Here is a 24,649-nt window from a genome sequence, read left to right as displayed (position 1 = left end):
TTTAACTGTGAAAGTGCGCAACTGTTCTGTGAGCGCGCTCGAGGCACGCGTATGACCTCACCGCAACGCTAACTTTGACGTCACCAAAGAAAAAGTGACCGTGGTATAAAATACAATAAAAAATGACGACACATTTGCAGTTCGACATGTTGCCCCATGCTTATACTAAGCATCTGCCATTGTAGTTAACACATTTTTTACATGTGCATAGAGGACCCATTCTAAATCTGGGTGATGCTACCTGAGTGAAACCCTGTCTAAGTATTATATCCTATGACGTATACGCTAAAAAGCAATTTTTAATGACGTCAATGGGCTCACAACCGGTTCAAAAGCGTCAGTAATCTACAGGAGTTTGCATAGGAACACATTACTGGGAGATAAAAGTCAGCTCGCTACAGTAAAAGAAAGAAACGTTGACATTTTATGAATCCTTACATTTTACATGAGCCAGATGTTTAAGAATTAAACATAAATTCTAACGTGCACGTTTTTAGTACGCATACAGTTGTAATGTTTATTTTGGTAACACGTGCGTCTGATGCACATTCTCAGTTATACTGTAAAATGTTACACCTGTTGTGGGCGATTTCAGTTTATTTATTAATCAGTTTTACAGTGCCCGTAGGTTCTTCAGAAGCTTTAAACCTAGTACTTTCTAAACTAGGTACAGGGGTGTCTTTCACTCTTGAAAGTGCAGATCAGTGACACAACGAAACAATTTCATGTTCCATGTTCCATGTTTACCTAGGCTGTGACATTCACAGCTCATTGAGCTCTGTAATACTTGATTGACGGTAAAGAATCACTGAACCCAGTTGGCTGTAATTGCATGTGGTCATTGCACGATAGTTCATTTGCTCTTGTCACACTGTGTTCGCAGGCTGTACTGTCAGTGCTGTAAGAGTGAAAACGATGCCGCTTGTTCACTTTCCTTCGCCGTTCCTGTGCGTTTTACTCCAATTGATCTTTCTAAGTTGTGCCAGCACGGCCCCTGCCGCTGAGTATACTTCAAAAAGCGAGTCCGAGTACGATTTCGGGGATTACCGAGGGAAGTGGTGCCTGGATGACCACGGATTCGTGTATAATATTGGAGAGACTTATTACCCGGCTCCGACCGCTTGCCCCTGCACTTGCACCGAAGAGGGGCCCCTGTGCATAAAGCCCCGGTGTCCGCGGGTTCACCCGCGCTGCACTCGGATCAGCTTCAGGTCCTGCTGTCCATACTGCGTGGCGGTAAGCAACGTCTGTGAGTATGCAGGGAAGACGTATAAGCTGCTGGAAGAGTTCACGGTAATTACTATTACTATTTATATTACCGTTAGCGTTACCGTTACTGTTATTATCATGTCTAGTCCGACCTTAACCCTTTAATGCCCAATTGGTTTTGAAACTAAGGAAAAATGCAGTTTATATTCTTATTAGACATTTTTCAAAGGAGTGTTTTATGGTTGTGAATAATAATAATAATAATAATAATAATAATAATAATAATAATAATAATAATAATAATTATTATTATTATTATTATTATTATTATTATTATTATTATTATTATTATTATTATTATCATAAAAGTAGATCAAATGCTTCAATATAAAAGTATCATCAAATGTATTAACAATAGATGAAAAAAAAAGTTCTTAAAAAGTTTTTTTTTTCTAAGACTGTATTCAAAACTTTGTTTTATGCCTTTGCTCTCTGATTATGAATCGCGTTGCTTAAAAGCAAAACCACGTGCACCACCCTGAATACTATAACAACCCCACTGACCTGCGGGTCAATAGTTCTGTGTCCATCGCTTCCCCACTGCGGCCGTCACAACCCCGCGGTGCATTCCGTTTCATATTGCGCAGGTGACAGCAATGAAGAGAACACCTCCGAACAATGACTCCTGTTTGGTGTGTTGCAGATATCCCCCTGCGAACGATGCCGCTGTGAAGCCAGCAGAGAAGTATACTGCGTGGTTGCTGAGTGCCCATCTCTCCAATGTGTGGACCCAACATACGAGCCTCACCAGTGCTGCCCTATCTGCAAAAATGGTAACTCATAAAAACAACTTATAAACACGTTATATGGTGAATGGTCTCTATATATTTAGCTAGGGTTTCAATAATCTCAACACAATAGAACTATTTCATCCCATACATTTTTTTCCAGGCACTGTACAGTGTAGGAAACACAAATCCACCTTTTCAGGAACAGAGGCTTGAAACCTGGTTCCAGGAGACCTATTTGAGGTTGCTGTATCAAACCCACAAGTCTCTCCTGGTGTGCCGCGCAGTGGCCTGAAACCTAGTCTTCTGAAACCAAGTTCCAAGCCGAAAAGTGGCTTCGTGTTCCCTCAGCTTTAGAAGCATCAGATTATGGATCTCCTAATGGATATTTAGAATCTCTTTGTTCCACTTTACTGCTATAAAATATCAACTGATCCGTATGCAACAGTGGTTCTTTATAGAAACCAAACACAGGATTGTGTATAGTAGACCAGCTCATGTGTTTCCCCTTTGTCTTATCAGTAGTACAGTAGTATAGTACAGGTACTTATGAAGATTAGAAAACGTGGCGCTCAAATCGTTATGCAGATGAGTCTGCTGGCTGCCATGACGCTTGCGTAAATGTTACGCACTCGACCGTCTCTAACTCGTTGGAGCAGACTGGGGTTATTTTTTATCTTCTCAGGGTCGAACTGTTTCGCGGTAAACACCATCATCCCTGCGGGGCTGAGAGTGGAGGTGGACGACATGACCGTGTGTTTCTGCTCACACAAGGACGGTACCTGGGAGACTCAGTACCAGGCCACCTGCGTAAAACGCGACCACGCAAACGGACGCCAGATAGAGCAGATGGAGACCCAATTGCTCCGTGAGTCGGAAGAGATACCATAGACATAGAGGAACACCTTACAGTGTCAAGTGACGTCATACCTGCACTCCACAATTCCCCACGGGAATTCTGTCTCATTGAAGATAGAAGACAGACAGTTCAAATACAGAATTTAAACCTGAGGACTTTTTCACAAATAATTGTTTTAATGCCGATACTAGTGTAAATCCTGCTCAATAATGTCTTATTAATATGCTTTGCATAATCTATCACGAGTGTTGATAAGCATGTATGAAATTAAGTTTACAGAGTGGAGTGGATCTAATTTAAAGGTGTCAGTAATTGGAGAATTAGCTGTGTATGTTCCAAATAAGGTCAAACGTAATTCAGTAATTGTTGCAAATGGTACCAAATCATTATTAATGGATGTTATTAATGTTGTTATTGATGTTGTTATTAATGTAATGTTGTTAATGTTATTCATGTATGTTATGAATGTTGTTTTTGAATAATTTGGATGAAATAAAGGAAGAATAATTACACTCGCCCCTGTCACAAAATGTGGACACCTGTTACTTTATTTTATAAACGCTGTTTATTTAATCTTGCTTGTGGTGAAGATTTACCTTAAATACACGAAAACATGTGTTTGAATTTAACACTGTGTATAGCACCTTCATAATGGCTACATAACAATGTATACCTATGAGCAGGGATGGGGAGTAACGCATTGCTGTAATCTCATTACATTTTCCAGTATCTTGTAACTGTAAGGGTTACTTTTTTATGTATGTATATATAAATAATGTATTGACCGTTTATGTTACTGATTAATTAAAGTTCCTAGTGCCTGGTAATGGGTGAAGAATCGATAAAGGAAACAATATTTAAAGAATACAATATTCCAGTTTCAATCTGGAGTTATCAGCTGCCATGAAACGCCTTGGCCACCAGAGGGAGCACTCAGCTCACAGATGAATGAACGCTTCTGTCTGAATTGTCTTGATAGGGCAGGAAGCGTTTACAAAAGAGATCAATACGGATTGAATATGGCAACCGCCCACCGTTTCACAACAATGTACTTTTAATTCTTAAAAAAAAAGATTATTATTATCTTTTCAAATGATAGAAAAATAGCCATGTATGACCCCCACACATCGTGTCAATGAATTCAGTTTTTTTTTTCTTGTGTGACTGTAGCTGACCAGATACTACATTTTGAGAATGTAATCAAACTGGACTGTCTACAAATCTTGTTTACTGATGAATGCACAGAGGGTACGGGTTATTTTAAAATAACTACGACTGCTACTACCACTACTACTACTACTACTACTACTACTACTACTAATAATAATAATAATAATAATAATAATAATGTATTGATGGATGTACAGTAGAGTATTAGTTACACAGGTGTAATTCGGGGAAGTGTCCACTAAGAGGCGCTGTGTGTCACTTACAGTACTGTGCATGGTTTCTTTCACTTCATGCATGGACGAGGGGCGATTCTTTTAAAATTTTTATTGTATTGATAAAGAGGCGCAAGTGGAGACACTGGTGTCTACCCAACAACGCGCTGTTTCCCAGGGTGCAGTTAGGGTAGAATACTACTGTTTTAAATGATGTTGTGTAAAATAGATGCGTTTGTGTAGTTCGTCAGAAGTTGGAAAGATTAGCATAGTTAGCGTTTACAGTACAGCATAGTGAAGCGGTGCAAGGTGTACGCCCTGCATTGCTCCATATACTCTGTGTGAAAGCAATACACACACAAATACACATAACAGATTCTGCACAGTTTAGAGGCGTACACAAATGTAGTAAATAACTTATGCTGCACACTGGAGCTACACAGCCACTTTTATTGTCCGCATCTTTGGTTTCCTGTGTTCGAGGTAATTACTGTTCGGTCCAATGAGTACTTCGACTTGTTTGTTATGGACTTCAAAAAGAAAAAAAAAAGAAAAGAAACTGTCTACTGTCGCTTTAAAAAAAAAAAAAAACTTGCCTGCTCCTGTTACTGTGTCTTTAAGACGCCCGTCTCCGTCTCCTCGGGATAGCGCGTGACGTCATGTTTTGCAATCCAACCTCACGCGTGGAGAAGGGAATCTCCCGCCATCTCCGCGATCCAGGGCAAAAGCGGCAAGTTTGAGAAAAACACGCGAAGCTGAACCCGACGCGAAGAAGCAGGTCCAGGAATGGCAGGTAGGAACGGATTCATTTATTATTATTATTATTATTATTGCAAACAATAAACGGGTTTTGTTGCACGTTGCATGAAATGGAGCAGGCAAGACGGGTTGTTTTAATTAACACTGACACACTTTTCTGTGCGGGCATTATGACATTTTGTATGGTTTCGAAGTATTTTATTGAGGAGCATTTGGCACAGTGAAAGAAAATGTGTTTTAAAAGGTAGAGCCTTTGTCTACAGGAAGCTGTTATTGGAAGTGCAGTTTAAACTTATTTCAACTTAAAAAAAAAAAAAAAAGATCACAAGATACTGCAGCGCCTGGAATCGTTTTGTAGCAGTTATTTATGCTGTAATTTGGAGAACATGCAGTACAGAAAATGCTTAGTGTTAAAGTCTTATGCAGATAGCACCTGTTTCAGTTTTATTTTTTGGAAGATGTTACAATGAGTATTTTTTTTTTTTTTAACTGGCGCAGGCAGCAGATGCACAAAACAGACTCTTAACATAACCACCCATTTCACGTTCTCTATAAAGTCAATAAAATATCTCTTTCTTCAGCCCTGATGGTGTTAAAAGCTACAGGTAGCAGTTTTTATGGGGTGGAATTTGTAGTTTTTCTTAATCCAGTCTTGTCTATCTTTATTCATAAATAAATACATACATGCATGCATACATACATACATACGTACAGACAGACAGACAGACAGACAGACATAAATGAATACAACATCAATGACATTTCTACAAAAAGTCCTTCTTACAGATTTTACAATGATAATTCTCAAACTCTTGGTGGTGTGCTTCCAGTGGTAATACTGTAAAAGTGTTGGTAATAACGCACTCAGAATCAGAACGGGACATTTTGTCTCTCAATCATTTCCAAGTTGAAATGTTAAAAAGCTGGGTGCTATTATACAGTTAGAGTTTTTGATCTTCGATTTGAATTTGCTTTTCTATTTTTTTTAAAGCCCTGGGCAAAGATTAAAATTACTCACAAGGCCATATATTGCTTGCTGATGGTAAATGGCATGTGTTTTTGGTAGCACTATGAGAAAGGTGCAAGTAAATGGAAATAATTTTTAAAACAGTCATGTGGCGGTTCTTCAAAGAGTAAGTAGTGGGGTTCTGTAGCGTTACACGTCCCCACGTGTTGCTACAACTGTTTAAATAACGTACCTGCCATTTTTCTTTTCATTGTTGACAGCCTGACAACTTTTTACACTTATAACTATGAAGCCTGTTTCAAAGCTCTTTTCAAAATGTCCGCTTTAGTGCACTGAGGTTTGTCCTCTAAATCTCTGCAGGAAGAAAGATTTAAAAAAAACAAAAACAACAGCAAAAAAAAAAAGTGCTCTGGATTTTCTGTTCCGTACCACATCATGGATCGATTGTGTTACCTGTCTGACAATGTGGGCAATAATCCTTACACTGATAGTGAAAAGCTGTCAGGATGTTAACAATGAAAAGAAAAATGACAGGTATGATATTTAAACAGTTGTAGCAACAGGTGAGGGCATGTAACGCAATATAAATATAACAAGAACAAATATTCTGTTGTTTCCCAATAGCCTTTAACCCCTAAAGGTACACACGGAATTGAGCACTTGTTGTTCAAACGGTTTCTTCTTAAAATACATTTGAGAACGACTCAAGCATCACAAGGAGGATACTGACAATTTGGATGAGCAGATCCGACCTGTCAGTCAGTTTGAAACCCAGCTTAGTGCCCCTCATTGTAAGAAAGTTTGCATCATTTTATTTATGGGACACACATGTCCCTTGTGCCTTGAAGGATTAAGGTTACTGTATTGAACAGCAGTTTTGCTCAGGGCTGTTCATTTTTGAATAATGGGCTAAATCGAGTTTGCAGTTCATGAAAACTGTTTGAGGTAGGCATAGAAGTTGATTTGCATTCGTAAAACACTGAGTAAAGGTTTATAAACAAAACCAAAAATAGTTAACAAAAACTTTGCCTAATATGTCATAGAAATTGAAGAGCAAAAAAAAAAAAAAAAAAAAAACTGGCTACATAAAGTAATATATTATGTATGGCAAAATTGGAAAATAAATATACAGTAGTTTATTTGAAGGAAGTTTAAAATAATGATGTGTAAATAATGGTTTATTTATGTATTTAGTATTTTTTTTTTTTTTTTAATGACCTTAAGCCCTTTGGTTACTTTATTCAGTCAATTGTTATTGCTGAGCTATACTCTATAAGCATTATCAAAATAGCTATAAATGTTGCCTGCATGTCCCCACACATGCAATTTTACTGTCTTAGCAGTGTGTGTATATATATATATAAAAAAATTGCATGTGTGAAATGACCTTTCACATGAGTTTTAACTGTGGCTTCTGTCTTTTCATATCTTTTCAATAAAAGTGTGTGCTTGGATTAAGCACAGTTTGTGCTAACAGGGCTGACGTGCTCAGACAGTACTATTTAAGTGAAATAAGGAGCATTAAAGTTGGCCACCCACCTACCCCCTCCCTCACCCCCCACCCCTCCACTACTAACATCACACCAACCTACGCTGGAAAATATTTTACCCTTCTGTTTTTTTATATACTTATAGGCAATGTCAAATACTGTATTAATCTGTATATTAGCTGTGTTCCTAATACGTATGCAGATTGTACTTTAAGGTCCGAAAAGGAGTGAGAAAGAATATTTTCAGATCCTTTACTCGATTCTTCAATCCACGTTCGTTTTATTATAACTGAGCAACAAAACAACCGAAGAGGCCTCATTTCATTAGTCGTTTCATTTATAGCATTATTATTATTATTTATTTCTTAGCAGACGCCCTTATCCAGGGCGACTTACAATTGTTACAAGATATCACATACAACTACCCATTTATACAGTTGGGTTTTTACTGGAGCAATCTAGGTAAAGTTGCTCAAGGGTACAACAGCAGTGTCCCCCACTGGGGATTGAACCCACAACCCTCCGGTCAAGAGTCCAGAGCCCTAACCACTACTCCACACTGCTGCCCTTAAAATAATCTGGTGTTTATGTATATACATTTGAGAGCAGCTCAAGTATCACAAGGAGGAAAAACAATTTGGAGGACCAGATCCGGCCTGTCAGTACATTTTAAATTCTGTTTCATGCACCTCCTTGCAAAAATAATTTTTATTTGTGGGACACACATCTCCCTTGGGTTAACATGAACAGTTATATTTTTCTTTCAGTTTTGTTTTTCAAGCTGTCGTAAGATTTATAGGAGCATAAAGTAAGTTTGATAAAACCCTTAGACAAATGTTTGAAAAGTAAATCCAGCATAAGGGCCCTATACAGCGAAACCTGAAGGACTGTATTAAGGAAATACAGACAGAACTGACTTAAAAAACAAACAAGGCCTGTCACACATAGTTTGTGCTTAATTGTGTCTGATCTCAGTACGACGTGAAGTGGGTGCAAAGGTTTTAAGCAAATCTGTGAAGTGCGCTATTGTAATCACTGTAAGCAAATGACAGTAGCTCTCAATATATTTATAACACAACCTCCCCGACCCACTGTTTTCAAGTGAACTCCCACTGTTGAGCTGCAGTTAAACACTTTTGGCATTGACAATTAAGGGTTAAAAAAAAAACTTTGCATGCTTTCTTATTTGTGGAGGAGTTTTCTCTGTCTTAACATGTGATACTGTGAACTACCTAACCTATACAGTACAGTGGGGGCTTTTATGTTGTACAACTGTTAAATCCGTGGGGGGGTGGGGGTTAGAGTTATGTGTTCTTGCTGTTTATTTATTTTTTCATGTATGTATTTATGGATACATTCAGTGATCCAATAAGAAATGTTTTCAGTTATTTATTCTTTATTATCTTGTTATTATTCTTATATCTTGATATTAGTATTTATTTCTTAGCAGACGCCCTTATCCAGGGCGACTTACATTTTTACAAGAAATCACAGTATTTTTACATACAATTACATTATTTTTTTACACATACAATTAACCATTTATACAGTTGGGTTTTTTTTACTGGAGCAATCTAGGTACAGTACCTTGCTCAAGGGTACAGCAGCAGTGTCCCCCACCTGGGATTGAACCCACGACCCTCCGGTCAAGAGTCCAGAGCCTTAACCACTACTCCACACTGCTGCCCATTACCTAGTACATTGGTATAATGTGGTAAATAAATGGTAAAAGTCTTTTGAAAGCATGGGAAACATTTGCAATACAAGGAAGATTTATAATGAATACTGAAGACCCATACTTTCAAATGTAATAAACAGTGAAACAAATAAAATACACTGTCAGGGTCTGCTGCCTGTAATATGATACGATAAATGCCGTATGCTGCAATGAAGCCTTTTAAAGCAGGTTAAATACCACAGCATTGTCGGACGAAGTAAGGGAACTACAGATCATGACTACCAAGGTTTCAGTATACATGTGATTGTATTTCTCGCTGAAGCAAGATCAAGTGGGTGTGTTGCTCAAAATTAGAAGGGTTTTTTTTTTTTTTTTTTGCCCTTAGAAGTATTGCTCGCTGCGTTGAAACTAGGCGTATTTTCTCAGGCTCAGTACGGATGTAGGCTAGCTGTCTTATCTCATTCCTGTAAACTGGGCAGGTTGGTCACATTTTATTAAAGCAATCCCCGCTTCTTGTGCTGCAGTGACATCAAGACAATTCTGTTTTTAGAAAGATAAATGGGTACCTTTTTAGGAATATCTACTTACAGGTACAGTACAGTTTAAACCACTATATATATATATATATATATATATATATATATATATATATATACAGTGCCTTGCAAAAGTATTCAGACCCCTGACCAATTCTCTCATATTACTGAATTACAAATGGTACATTGAAATTTCGTTCTGTTTGATATTTTATTTTAAAACACTGAAACTCAAAATCAATTATTGTAAGGTGACATTGGTTTTATATTGGAAAATATTTTTAAGAAAAATAAAAAACTGAAATATCTTGCTTGCATAAGTATTCAACCCCTGTGCTGTGGAAGCTCCCAGTTTACACCGATGAAAGAAATTGCCCTAACGAGGACACAATTTTTCTGGATAAAAACCCCACTGTTGAAGGTCAGGGGTCAGGGGTCTGAATGCAAGGCACTGTATATATAAAATACAAGTAGCTTTAGAGTTAAGGTGGGAGAAAGCAGTAACTATAGAATTATGGAGAGGGGTATTGCTGCAGAACGCAGGCTCACACAGGGTAGCTCTCGCAGGGTATCGCTGCATGTGCAACTCGTAATAGACGTCATCATTATATGCTACAGCCCGATCACATGATAAGGGTGATGAAGTTTAGGTACTAAAACAAAGTTTATTTCATAACAATAACCTAACCCTAAACCTAAGATTTGTGGCGTATTGTGGTCACGAGGTAGGGGTGTTGAGGGTGAACGAAGCACAACGTAAATTACTAGTTGCGCACGCAGCACTACCCTGTGTGAGCTACCCTGTGGGAGCCTTCGTTCTGCAGCTATGTACTGTTGGAATTATGGGTAATTGGGATATGCAAATTTCAGCATTACAAGAGCCAATCAAATTGCGTGAAAGTCGCCACAAGGCTTCTACATTCACAGCGTCAGAACACAGTAACTGCAGACATGTTTTGGGGCTCATCAGTGCATTGTGACTGTACTTTTGTATTACTGCATATAGTTTTGGTTCAAAAGTGCCAACTTCCCAACGTTTCGGTATGTTTAACATACCTTTGTCAAGGGGAAAGTGTGTTTGAAACAAACAGTGGAGGTACTTGCAGGCTTTTAATGGTAACTACACTCACTTATTTCTGTTTAAATCTATTAATGTGCTTGTGGATGTCATTTACAACATAATCTACAATTTCTTGCTATTTAAACCGTCAAGCATCCTGGTATTGAGTCTATTTATCCATTTATTTTCCTTTGTATGTTGTACATTATCTAATCATATTTCTTCTAAAACTACACATTGTAGGTCATTCATGTTGTGTTCATTTTTTGTAGTGTTGAATTATTGGTGCATATCCTTTTTTATTTCATATGTTTAATGGGTGGTTCTCTCTCTCTGTCTATATATATATATATATATATATATATATATATATATATATATATATATATATATATATACATACATATATATATATATATATATTCCTACAGATCAAATACAAAAAAAAATCCCTACATTGTGCATGTTTGGCAAATCACAGCTAGTGGTTAGCGACTTACTCCTACACAGAAGAGCCTTGTCGAAGTAGTTGTTATGTTTTACTCTTTAGGATTACTTGGCATTACTTTGACACCTGAAAGTTCAGAGCAAGGTGACTAGGAGATGTGTAAGCCAGTTTCTGCGAAGCCAGGAAAAATGATCTCTGTTTTCTGCACTGCAGAAGAAGAAGACGAAAACATCCTGGTTGTGCATCGAAGTCAGTGATCTCATGGTGCAGCTCGCTTTTTCAATGTAAAAAGAACCCATCCACCCATGCAGCAACTTTATATCGTTTGGTTACTTTTTGTGGTAACTTTATTTCCTGCGATTGTTACAATTTTTGAGGTTCAAAAATCTAGCCTGTTGAGTCTCTTAACCCTTTCATGTACGGCGACCTCATATGGGGACTGAGAATTTAAAAAAATCACTTCTAGTCTTTATATATATGGGGACATATGGAAGACGCGAATGCATGATAGCCTCATTGCAGGAGCTGTTTTCTTCCTGTATAAAGCAATGAAAAAAAAAAAAAAAACATTTTCAATGAAGAATATATTTATTATGTGCCCAAAACCCACACACCTGCTTTCCAATATTGCATGCAGGAAACGGTTCATTACACCTCGTCACACCGTAATAGGACGTGAGATACACACATCGGGGCAGATTGTCAAATAACTTCACTTTCTGAACAGAGAGCAGAAAAAGAGGGCTGAGTAAAAGTAAGTTTAGAACAGAAGGTAGGAAGCACTTTTTTTTACACAGTTATAAATGCATGGCCTAGCCTACCAGGTGAAGTAGTAGGATCTAAAACACTGGGAACATTAAAAAAAAAAAAAAAAAAGACTAGAGCTTTTAAATTAGTTCCCCCGGTAGGGGAGAATGGTGTGCTAACATGAAACAAACCTTGATGGGCCGAATAGCCAAATGTAACTATAATGCAACCACACATGTGGTTTGGGGCACAGCAGGATTTTTAAAAAGGGGCAGATCAAGAAGTAGGTTGCCAGGTGGTTTTTAAGCCCGCGTTAGACCTCTCGAAGTGGGATAGTCAAAAGGGAAATGTGGTCGGTTGCCACTTTTGACACATTTTAAAACACATGCCAAGGGGCTAAATTCCCAGAGCAATTTATCCAGCTCGTCATTAGCAAAAATAACATTTAAGAAAGGAGAAACGCACCCAATAAAGTTACCAAACGAGAAACAAACAACCTGAATGAAGTATTATTAAGTTGTTCCTTATTCCTTTTAGACGCTCGCTTGGTGTTGAAAATAAAATTGCGCTACAGACAGATTAAATAGCTTTGAGAATCTAGCCCAAAAGTGATTTTGCCTAGTGGCCCATATCAAGATGTTTTTCCTCTTTTTTGTGTTTTGGTGCCTAATAACAGGAACACATTGATCTAATCAGAAAGAAGGCACATATTTGGTACAGATTTCAAACAGGATACCATGAACAGTAACTTATGGTGTGTATGTACAGTCGCAGACAAAAGTGTTTGGGCAGTTTAGAAAAATGAGAAAAACCACATAAAAAGTGATTTCTAATCATTTCTAATTGTTCTATTGAAAGATAAAAATTATAGCAGAGATTCAGCTTTATAACAAAACAACAAATTATTAAATAACATGCATAAAGTGAAAAATAACATGCAAAAAGAATGTCATCCTTTGACAAGAGTATTTGGACAATCAACATATTTCGTATGAAACAAATTAATTGCTAATTATTGACACTTGTCATGATTGAAAACCAACACCTGATGATAATTATAGAATAACTAAATACATAATCATCACGTGCTGAAAAATAAATTGTAAATTTGTGATTTTAAAAAAATGGTTAAAACTAAAGAGCACAGGAACGATCTCAAAATGGCAGTGATACAACTAAACGAAAAAGGAGAAACTAACAGAAAAATAGCAGAAAGATTCTGTTTACCAAAAGGCACTGTGTGGGCTGTTATTGACAAACACAGGAGACCAGGAACTACTGCAACCAGCTCTCTGCATTCTGTGAAGTCTACAAAAGTATTTCTGAATAAAAGGAAGATTACAGTTATGGATTGGCCATCTGGGTCGCCAGACCTGATATTGTGAATTGACTTGAAGGCTGCTGTTGCAAAAAGGCAACCAAAGTCGATTGCAGAACACAAAGCTGTATGTGGTGAAGAATGGGCAAAAATATCTCCGTAAAGATGCCAGGAACTGGTTTCAAGATACAAAGATACACCGCAGGCTGTAACGGAAGCAAAGGGTGGGCACGCAAAATACTAATGTAAGGGTGGCCAAATACTTTTGTCAAAGTATGAAATTAGTTTTTGCTTGTTATTTTTTATGTTATGCATGTTATGTAATAATTTGTTGTTTAAATCTCTAATTTATATCTTTATAATTTATATCTTTATATATATATAACATTTTGGGGGATGAATAATAGTAGTTTGGAATTATTTTATTGTTGCATTGTTATTTTGTTGAGTATGGTCTACTCTGTGTATTAGTGCTGCACTATTGAGATGTACCTGTGCTGGCCATGTGGGCACAAAGTGAAGAAACTAAACTAAACTAAACTAAACTAATTGTTGTCTGTAGCAATACAGTAATTGGGTCATTCCAGCTCAATTGGACCAGATACTTATGAGGGGGTGTTTCCTTCATTTCCTCCAAAAGGATTCAAGGGTTAGCTGTGTTTGCATGCAACAGAAGTACTGTTTAACTCCGGCCCCACACAGCTGGAACATTTCCAACGGTTAATAATTGTTAAAAACTGATGATTCTTTTTATTCCTTTTCTTAAAGATAATTCACTGACAATGGAATCGGATGACTTACAGGAGCAGCTGCAGCCTGCAGGTAAACTAATTAATTACTCGACAAAATATTGAGTTTTACCTTAAGTTAACAAAGTTATGTTTTAGCACATCCAAACGCACACAACTTGAGCAGCCTGGACGACGAATCATAAGAAGGTCCGACGTGAAAGTGGGCATTCTTACTGACACTTTAAAGGAGAGGAACCAAATAATGTTGCTGTGGCCTGTTTATTGGAGGCCCCTTTAACAGTTCACACACATCTAGATAGTATCATAATGTGTCAATGTGGCACCATGATTTATTTAGTGTTTTATGTCTGTTGGCTACAGTAAAAGGGAAAATATGCTAATTTAGTTTCAATTTCAAATAATATTTTTTTTATTTCCTCATTGTACAGTAAGGTGAACAGAGAACGCAGTGGCATGATTGATTTTGTGTTACGAGTATTATTTACCATATTGGCTAAAGTATAAACAAAATGTGCTAGGCATTCATTTTATTTTACTACTGTATAGGCCTACTGTATATATTTATCTTTTGACATAATGTAATGTGTACAGAGTTAATGTTTTATACATTAAAAATAAATTGCGTATGGAAGATTTTTGTTTTCAAACTGGACACCTCTACGGGCATACTGGTCCGTCTCCAGACATGACTGAAAGCAGCTCACTATCTTAGACCTTAAATGACTAGGCCTGCACCAGTTTTAGGGGATGTGAACCAATCAAGTAATGCGCTCTACCTTTCAGAGACTCAGGAGGGTCCTGCAGACTGCTCATCTGAGCTACCCCCAGAGGAAACCCATACTTCTGATAACGAGAATGAGTCCAAAGAATATATGAATCAGTCCTCAGCCGACACGGATCAAGGTATGTTACCTTCAAATCGGCCCCAGTTCAGTTACTAAAGAATGCCATCACGCAAAGTTTACTGCGGAAAAGCAAACCAAAGGGCACGAAAGTGTGGTGAAATCGTAGTTAGGAAATCACAGAGAAGCAAAAGGGAGGCATTAAGCACAGTAAAAACAGAATTTGATGATGATGTAGCACCTGTGGAGGGTAAGCTCGTATGGGAGATGACGCGGGCTATGATTTTTAACCCAGATATTGTGGTTTCCGAGACTATTAAAAAATATTGGAAAGCACCAAAAACTCTTCAAAGACCGTATCTTAAAGTAAGAGGAGTACAAAAAAAATTCTACCACCGGTGATGCCAACATGCCTGCGTTTGGTGTTATTTAGTTTGTCACATGACCTGGTGCTCCCCTAATCGTGCACAGCCTTAGAAACGTCTTTTTTACGGCCTTGGTTCTGGCCGAACAATTTCCGCAGTTGCGTGCAGGGTTACCTGCGTTAAGCGTGCAATGGCGGGCGCCAAACCACAAAACAGTACGATGGGGAAGTTACAAAAACTCACAAATTTCACACGCCTGGCTCCAACGCTTCCTCTTACTGTTCAGTTCGTTTCCTGTGGGTTATAAAAATGAGACGTTGCATTCAGAAGATGAAAATGTAAGGGAGGTAGCGAAAAGGCTGTGTGCAGTATTAACTAAAGAATAATTCATAATTAATGCAAGTAAAAGCTTACAGGGTTCAGTGTGCAGTGTTTAAGGCGAAAAAAACTAATTGACACTAAAAAGACACAAATTGAAATTTTAAATTTAAACAGCCCGTTATGTTGTCAGTGTGCCAGCTCACTCTAGCTGGTAGGCAATGATGGCAGATGTTTGCTGTGCTCTACTGGGCAGATCAGGTGTGAGAGGCAGAAAGAAAAGTCACTTCCCCTTCGAAATAACAGCCGCCTACAGTTGAATTCAAGATTGCTGTTTCATTTATGATGCATTGTGGGGTTTGTATTCTTTTTTCGCTTAAGTTACAAGCGCTAAGAATATTATTATTATTTATTAGCAGACGCCCTTATCCAGGGCGACTTACAATTGTTACAAGATATCACATTATTTTTACATACAATTACATTTTTTTTTTAACACATTATTTGTACATACAATTGCCCATTTATACAGTTGGGTTTTTACTGGAGCAATCTAGGTAATGTACCTTGCTCAAGGGTACAGCAGCGTCCCCTACCAGGGATTGAACCCACAACCCTCCGGTCAAGAGTCCAGAGCCCTAACCACTACTCCACACTGCTGCCACTACCAATTGGCCAGATGCACTCTGAAAACATCCTTTTCAGATGAAGCCAGGTCCACTGTGAAAAAAACATGATTCCTTGTTTTTGGAAGCACAGAAGCATCCAGCACACCTCATCGAAACATGTTTCCGTGTCGGGATTATCTATTTAGTAGTCTGAGTGAAGTTATCCGGCAACAAACTCCCCATCCCCGGCGTTGCATCTTTCCTAGAAAAAGGAGAACATTTCGGGGTACTGTTAGCATATTCTTTAAAGAGGAGATGATTATCTATTCAGGGATACCCGGGTGTTTAGTAAGTAAGGGGTCTGAGTGAGGAGACATGGGCAATACAATCCCCACCCCTAGTCTTGCTGTGAATCATTTGTTGTTGCCATAATTTGTGCAAGTACTGTATAGTATTATTTATTATTTATTTATTCGGCAGGCGCCTCAATCCATGACGATTTACAGGTGGGGTTAGTATATAAGGTATGCAAGGTGGGGTTTTAAGTGATGCAAAGTACAAAAGATGGAGAGTCAACAAGCTTAAATAACTGTTTTTTTTTAATTGTCTTTGGTTATTTTGGAGCTCTGCAGAGGGGGCTGTGCAGGTCTGCAGTAAAATCAAGAGAAGATCAAAGAATAGCAGGAAATGGTTTGTTCTTTTAAAACCCACCAGGCGGCTTTACTGCATGTCAAGTTAGATTTGAAGATAGGTTTTGTTTTTGTTTTTTTTTGTTGTTTTTTTTTAACCCACCACTAATTCTGCTAAACAAAAGTTTGTTAGAAATGTTACAATCTGCGCAAAAAGTGGTATATTAGTAACACCCACTGCTTACTTCTTTTGAGTAGATGATTGATAGGTATTACAAGCTAACATTTACTTATAGCTGTCCTTAAGCAAAACTCTTTGAACTACATTTAAAAGCACACTTACCAGCAACATATACGCCTTCAAAACAACTGTGTGTGTGTGTGTGTGTGTGTGTGTGTGTGTGTGTGTGTGTGTGTGGGCAGGTATTACTATCAATGTGAGGACAACATTTGAGAAAATGCCCCCACAAAAATAGTAACTCCTGAAAAAACGACGTTGTGGGGACGTCCCCACCTTGTAAAACACGGAACTAAATTTGCCTTAAAAAAAAAAAAAAAAGTGCCAAAATATTTAGTTTGTTGTCGACTTTCGCCCTGTGTGGAGTTTTGTCTGACTGGAGTTAGAAATAGTAAATAAAAATATAGTGAGAGTCAATGCGAAGTCCCCACAAACATAGGAATGCAAACGTGTGTGTGTGTGTGTGTGTGTGTGTGTGTGTGTATTTTAATTCCTCCAAAACACAGTAGGATTTCTACTGAGGTGTTGGTGTGACTAAAGAAATGGTGTGACTTATGGCTGTTGAATTATAGTTTTTTAAAGCTGGTATTGCAGAACAGTACTGTGGCCCTAGACCGTGCTTCTGAAACTAAAGAGCCCTGTTTTCATGCACTGTGTCAAACCGCACGTGGTCTATGGAAGTTGCAGAGCAGCACACTCGAAGATGAGGGAGGAGGGAGGAGGGATGGGGGGGGGGGGGGGGGGGGGGCTGGTATTCTGTTTTCTGTTTTTTGGGGCTTGAGTGCAACCAGAAAGGCTGTCAGCCCCCTCGCCTGAGTGCTAGCTGAGGTTCCAGTGGTGCTGCTGAGCTAAAAAGGAAGTGTCGCTTTTATCAGAGAGTTCAATCTCCCAACCCCAGAACAAGCCCCACTGAAGCATATCTCACATCATCAGCGTCTTTGCTCAGCTAGTGCTGCAATTGTTGGGGATTTCTGTTCAGAAATGGAGCCTGGCAGAGGGCTGGCTGTGGCTTTCAACCACTTTAAATGCTGGAGGGGGGGGTGGGGGGGGGGTGGCTTTTTCTCTAGCGGCTTACATCGGCAACTCTGTTTCTCAGGAAATCAGTAAGAGAAATATTTATTTTTTGCATCAGCGCTGCTCATAGCAGACACTGCATAGCTAAGCGGAACTGAATTTTCGGCTATTGATGAATTTATGGAAGAGATAGAGAGGGAGAGAGAGAGATCATGGTAATTCATACAGAAGTTCAAACACAGTCATAGATTCGTGGTAGGTATTGAGAAGGCTGGGTGCTGTGCTATCCACAATAGAAGTGGGCCTTTATGTGAATGAGCCAGGTGTGTAAAGGTCATCTGAGACTCGAACTCGCATCCTTCCACAGCACAGCAGTCATGAGCTGTAACCAGTAAGCTACTCACACCCACCCAGCCCGCATCCAGGAGGTGTGGTACGTAACAGTGCTCAGTCAATTCACTGCAGAAGTAACAGGGCCACCCCAGTAACAAACGTGTTAGAAGACACAGTCTAGACAGCTGTATCATGCTGTGCAACCAATCACTGACAGCATAATAAGGCGATATCTGTGAATACAATCTTGTATTTTTTTTTTGTCATTGAAGGTTATGCGTGCATGAAATATTGAAAGTAGCTGTGTTTTGGACACGTAATAATTTTTTTTTTTTTTTCATTGCTTCATATGGAGGAAAAAATGGCATCTGGCTCATATGTCATCATGCATTTGCGTCTTCCATATGTCTTCATCTAGACAATGTGGGGAAGCTATAAAAAAGGCCAACAAGATGCTCGGATATGTTGTGAGAAGTGTTGAATTTAAATCAAGGGAAGTAATGTTAAAACTTTACAATGCATTAGTAAGACCTCACCTAGAATATTGTGTTCAGTTCTGGTCATCTCGTTACAAAAAGGATATTGCTGCTCTAGAAAGAGTGCAGAGAAGAGCAACCAGAATTATCCCGGGTTTAAAAGGCATGTCGTATGCAGACAGGCTAAAAGAATTGAATCTATTCAGTCTTGAACAAAGGAGACTATGGGGTGATCTGATTCAAGCATTCAGAATCCTAAAAGGTATAGACAATGTCGACCCAGGGGACTTTTTTGACCTGAAAAAAGAAATAAGGACCAGGGGTCACAAATGGAGATTAGATAAAGGGGCATTCAGAACAGAAAATAGGAGACACTTTTTTACACAGAGAATTGTGAGGGTCTGGAACAAACTCCCCAGTAATGTTGTTGAAGCTGACACCCTGGGATCATTCAAGAAGCTGCTTGGTGAGATTCTGGGATCAATAAGCTACTAACAACCAAACAAGCAAGATGGGCTGAATGGGGCCTCCTCTCGTTTGTAAACTTTCTTATGTTCTTATATGTCCCCATACATACAAAACAACTAAACAAAAAAGTGAAACAACCACACACACATTGCTATTAAGTTATTTTATACTACAGCCTAAATGAACATTACACTGTCCTTACAAAGCTCTTCTCCGAGAGAGTCTTGACACCCAAAATGCAAACAAGAACCATGTTTTCTGATGAATATAGTTTGTGTCTGGGAGTATTAAGTTTGTGTTCAGTGGCTATCTTGCCTTCTACCTCAGCATTTCCCTTCAGGTGCATTTATATACAGGTGTTCATCTCAACAAATTTTTCCCCACACAAGATTGTGTTGCGATATCATGCTGGGGTAGTGGTTTAGTCTTACGGTTACAAACCTGCTCTCTTATCCATGTTTCGGTTTTTGGGGCCGATTTGTCGCTCCTGTAGTTCGTTACTGTGACAGGTTAAATGCTCTTGTGCGTGTTTATTTACAGTGGTGCACTGTCTCTTTAAATATTTCACAACTATATGCAATAGAGCCCGGGCAGAGCAAGGCTATAAACAAGTGGTTTACTTGCTAACAAGCACAGCTGTGGATGTTGGGCTGGCAAATAATCGTATGTGGGTGTTGTGGAGGTTTCAGCCCTGGAAGATATAAAGGAGAACTGTAATCCTTCCTTTTCGCTTGGTTTGGTTTGGTTTGGTCCTTGCCCTGGGTTCGTCCCCCACAAGTGAAGAGACTTTTCCTTTTATACACCTGTGGATGGGCTTAATTGATAGTTAATTAATCAATTAAGTCCCAGCCACAGTCTGCACGTGTATTTGGCAGGGATAGTATTAACCCTATCCCTGCCAAACTGGAAGACCAACAAATATTACTTGATATACAGGGGCTCGCGCACCAATCACAGTCACAATGAAAAGGTTTAGAGTTAAAAATTGTAGTAGCCCTTGGTTTAATTTTGAATTGTCTTCTTTAATTGAGCAAAAACAATGTAGCATGGCGAAAGGCAAGGGCTACTAAGGACCATGGTCATTGGCTTTCTTTTAGGCAAACCAGAAATTTATGTACTCAGGCTATTAGAAAGGCTAAAGTCAATTACTATAATTACCAATTTACCAATCTTGGAAATAATCCTAAGAAATGTTGGCAGACAGTTACTATTATGGAGAATAAATCATCATCCTTGTCTTGAATGCAAGTTGAATGTCGGCTTGCATTCAAGACATCGAAGCCTGGATGTCTGCCAATTTTCTTCAGCTGAACACCAGCAAATCTGAACTCCTTGTAGTAGGATCTAAAACTCAACTTAAGAATCTCAATATAGCTGCCCTGAACCTCGGAAACTGTCTGCTGCTGCCTTCCCCCACAGTACGAAGCCTTGGTGTACTTCAACCTCAGCAACCTCTCCTTTGATGCCCACATCTCCTCCGTGGTCAAATCTTCCTTCTACCATCTTTGAAACATCTCCAAAGTCCATCCCTACCTTTCCCTGCCGGATGCGGAGATACTTTGTCATCCATTTGTCTCCTCTCGACTACTGCAGCTCTCTATATGGTGGTCTCCTGGCACGCACCATAGACCGACTGCAGCTAGTTTAGAATTTCAATGTCAGGATCCTTACCAGGTGTGAAAAACGTGATCACATCACCCCCCATCTTGCCCAGCTGCACTGGCTACCTGTAAAGTTCAGGGTTATTTTCAAAACTCTCCTGCTCACCTACAAGGCCCTTCATCACACAGGTCCTGAGTTCCTCCTCAACCAGCTGGCCCGCTATGTCCCGGCCCGCAAGCTGAGGTCCTTCGACTCTGGCCTGCTTGTTATCCCCAAGCAAAAGCGCCCCACACTTGGAGAACGCTCGTTTAGCTTCATGGCTCCGACTCTCTGGAACTCTCTCCCAGCTTTGGTGTGTGATGCTCCCAGCGTCGCTCGCTTTAAATCAGCTCTCAAGACCCGCCTGTTCTCTCTTGCTTTCCAAGCTCTTTAAGCCTGATATCTGCTATTAGCTGCTGTGTTGCTGCTACTATTTAATGTATTATGTATTATGCTACTATCATGTATTATGCATTTCTCTGTATTCAAAGTATTATGGATTTTCTTGTTGTTATTGCATCTTGTAAAGGGCTTTGTGATGGTGGTCCACTATGAAAGGCGCTATATTATAAAATAAAGATTAATTGATTGATCCTCACATTTACCTATTTCAGTTATTTCTGAAAACGTTACAGATAAAATGTGTATGGTTGATTTCATATTATTATTTATTTCTTAGCACACGCCCTTATCTGCCTTGCGACGAGAGAATGAAAGAAGTCAAAGTGAAAAGGTGTTTTTGTGATCTGTCAGCCGAAGTGGCGTTGTATTTTCCACTAGAGTTCGTTAAACGCCTACACTCAAGAGCCAGCGATGCTTTGGTGGGATAGCACCCACAGCTGAGTGCAATGTCAGGTGCATCCTTTGTGATGGCTTTGAAACAACAGAGGCCCAGGCAAGAGGAATCCTTTGAAGGCACAAAAACAAAAGAATATCAGGCCCTCTAGTTAGATACAGTGGCGATGTCAACTGCCTTGTTGTTATAGGAGTTGGTGATTCATTTCTAATGCTCAGTACAGGTTACATTTTGAAATATGGTTGTTGAATTGACAAGGTGTATTTGACTATTTTTAAGTCTAGATTATGAGACGGGAGGCAATGGGCTTGACTTGAGGGTCCTTCCGTTTTTCTTTTATTAGACTAGTCAGAGCATGCAGACAATTTAAAGCTTCCATCAAGCTGCAAGCCACAGGGCGTGTGGCAGTGTGTGTGTTGACAGCTCAAAGTGAGACGGTTCCTTATCTCACAGCCTGACACCAGCGCCTCATCCCTCACAGTGTGCCTTTACAACAGAATGGGCTGACTGAGGTGGCCAGTGGTTGACATAAAAGACAATGATTTGTGCCTGTTGCCGATATGTTTAATGACCCGGTTCCTGGTTTTTTTTTTTTTTTTCTTTTTTAGTTGAAGTTCAAGTGAAAAACGAGCAAGACGAAGATTACTCCAGGATGGAGGAAGAGGAAGGTCAAGAGGCAGCTGAGATGATGCACTATACAGAGTATAATGACTACGACGGAGCGCAGAACCAAGCCAGTCCGTACGCAGGGTCCAGGGCGTCTAGCGGGAAACTCAACTGCGACATCTGCGGGCTTGCCTGCGTGAGCCTCAATGTCTTACTGGTGCACAAACGCAGCCATACTGGTAAACACTGGTTTCTCCATAACTGCCCCTGAAGGTCTAAACCAGGGCACTAAAAGTCTCTTTAGCCTTTTGTGGCTCGTCAATTAGATGACAGATATTTTTCATACTAGGACTCTTTTGAATTATAATGTTGTTTTTATTAATGCATTTGAAATGGCCGCAAGCACACTCTGTGGTCTTATGTACACATGCATTCAAACTGGAGCATATTAATTAATATTGTGATTTAAACGTTGAACATGTTTGATAAGCGGAACACTGCTGAAGCTGGGTCTAAGTGCAGCTGCTCCTGTTTAGTCAACTAATAACATTTTGTTGGTGATATTTTTTTTTTTCTGTATGAATCTATTAAGAACTCCCTGATTATCTTGATTATTTTCGGTCCTCATTTCATTATTTTCTTTTTTTATTGTATGCAGTAATGTTAATGACTGTGCCAATATGTCATCCCTGTGGGGGGAAACTTCAGCAGGATTATTATAAAGTTCAGTAATTTAGATAATTTAGAATTTAAAACAGATACCCTCATTCATATTCAGTAAAACTTCAATCCGGTTATAAAAAACGAGACAAACTCATCAAGGATAAAAACAATTTTGTAGTCAATTGTTTGTTTGTTTTAGTTTAATAGTTAAAATGGCAGCCCAAGATTGATCTTCTTCTTCTTCTTCTTCTTCTTCTTCTTCTTCTTCTTCTTGTTAATACTTTAAGGAGAGCGCCCTTTTCACTGCACCCAGTGTGGAGCTTCGTTCACACAGAAGGGCAATCTGCTGCGTCACATCAAGCTGCACTCCGGAGAGAAACCCTTTAAGTGTCACATGTGCAGCTACGCCTGTCGCAGACGGGATGCCCTGAGCGGCCATCTCCGCACCCACTCAGGTAACTGCGTTCAAGAGAGCTCTGACCCAGGCTTGAGAATCTGTTGTCCTGGGGGTCCCCGAGGGTCTCCCCTGGTAAAGGCACGGCCGCGTGGTGTGCAGGGGGAGTCACACAGTCGGGAGCGCTGGGGTCCCCGAGGGTCTCTCCTGGTAAAGGCACGGCCGCGTGGTGTGCAGGGGGAGTCATACAGTCAGGGGAGCGCAGGGGTCCCCGAGGGTCTCCCCTGGTAAAGGCATGGCCACGTAGTGTGCAGGGGGAGTCATACAGTCAGGAGAGCGCAGGAGTCCGCCAGGGTCTCCCCTGGTAAAGGCACGGCCATGTGGTGTGCAGGGGGAGTCATACAGTCAGGGGGGGCGCAGGGGTCCCCGAGGGTCTCCCGTGACAAAGGCACGGCCACATGGTGTGCAGGTGGTCATACAGTCAGCGGAGCGCTGGGGTCCCAGAGGATTTCCCCTGGTAAAGGCATGGCCACGTAGTGTGCAGGGGGAGTCATACAGTCAGGAGAGCGCAGGAGTCCGCCAGGGTCTCCCCTGGTAAAGACACAGCTGCGTGGTGTGGAGCTGTCAGGGACTGTTTCTCCTCATCACTCTACAGCAGACCCTACCGGCCAGGCATCCAGTGAGCTTGGGCAGGGCTGAAACCTTTATCTGTACTTTACTGGCAGAACATTCCGCATGAATATCTTTTCGGAATCTTCCTCTCGCTTCTTACATAACCCCCCCCCCCCCCCAAAAATTCTTGTTTTGATGCTGGTATTTGAATTTGCGGTTACGTCTCTTCTCAAAAGTTTCCTTACCGCAATTGCTAATTTGATGCATATCCCTCAATACTGGATGTCAGTTTAAAAGAAAAAAAACAATAACAAAAAATAGATTTTTGCGGCTGCAAACAGCAGTGTCTTTTGGTTTGCTTACATATTAACTAGCGGTGCGCTTACGAAGCACGCTGCAATTTCTTTTGCTTGACAACCAGAGCTTTCAAAACACATTGCCACTTAAGTTTCAAAATGAATCACCTTTTTTTCCCTTGCTGCAGTAAACTTAAGATAAGGTGAAACTACAAGATATCGACGCCCTGTTCACAACAGTTTGAACTTGTGCATTGTTCAAAAATTGTTCTTTTTTAAAGTCTCTGCTTTTAATAAATTAGATGCAGTTCAATCTCCACCAAAGGAACTTGATTAAAACGGTCTTGCCTTGTTCAT

At 39.8% G+C, this 24,649-nt stretch overlaps 2 protein-coding genes across 2 annotated transcripts in view; both read left to right on the top strand.

Moving 5' to 3' along the window:
• Positions 1 to 852: 852 nt before the first annotated feature.
• LOC117433238 (brorin-like) lies at positions 853 to 3,368 on the top strand. The gene is made up of 3 exons (XM_034055336.3): positions 853 to 1,293; positions 1,913 to 2,042; positions 2,683 to 3,368. The coding sequence occupies exons 1-3, from the start codon at positions 916 to 918 to the stop codon at positions 2,886 to 2,888; spliced, it is 714 nt and encodes a 237-aa protein (XP_033911227.2). The 5' UTR covers positions 853 to 915; the 3' UTR covers positions 2,889 to 3,368.
• A 1,096-nt stretch (positions 3,369 to 4,464) lies between these two features.
• Positions 4,465 to 24,649, top strand: part of LOC117433371 (zinc finger protein Aiolos-like) — a 40,046-nt gene continuing 19,861 nt past the window's right edge. Inside the window, exons 1-5 of the mRNA XM_059006754.1 lie at positions 4,465 to 5,031; positions 14,010 to 14,063; positions 14,777 to 14,896; positions 22,330 to 22,566; positions 23,278 to 23,445. Coding sequence (XP_058862737.1) covers positions 5,025 to 5,031; positions 14,010 to 14,063; positions 14,777 to 14,896; positions 22,330 to 22,566; positions 23,278 to 23,445 — 586 coding nt within the window. The 5' untranslated portion in view covers positions 4,465 to 5,024. The remainder of the gene's footprint in view (positions 5,032 to 14,009; positions 14,064 to 14,776; positions 14,897 to 22,329; positions 22,567 to 23,277; positions 23,446 to 24,649) is intronic.

This window comes from Acipenser ruthenus, chromosome 33 (assembly GCF_902713425.1).
Source record: "Acipenser ruthenus chromosome 33, fAciRut3.2 maternal haplotype, whole genome shotgun sequence".
Taxonomy (NCBI): Eukaryota; Metazoa; Chordata; class Actinopteri; order Acipenseriformes; family Acipenseridae; genus Acipenser; species Acipenser ruthenus.
The sequence above is the reverse complement of the archived record's forward strand: the minus strand, read 5'-3'. Positions and strand labels throughout refer to the sequence as shown.

Bases quoted from the DNA above. Each gene is read 5' to 3' on its own strand.
- LOC117433238 (XM_034055336.3), top strand. From the start codon at position 916: ATGCCGCTTGTTCACTTTCCTTCGCCGTTCCTGTGCGTTTTACTCCAA. The intron at 1,294-1,912 runs GTAATTACTATT...GGTGTGTTGCAG, and splicing joins AGCTGCTGGAAGAGTTCACG to ATATCCCCCTGCGAACGATG. The intron at 2,043-2,682 runs GTAACTCATAAA...TTATCTTCTCAG, and splicing joins CTGCCCTATCTGCAAAAATG to GGTCGAACTGTTTCGCGGTA.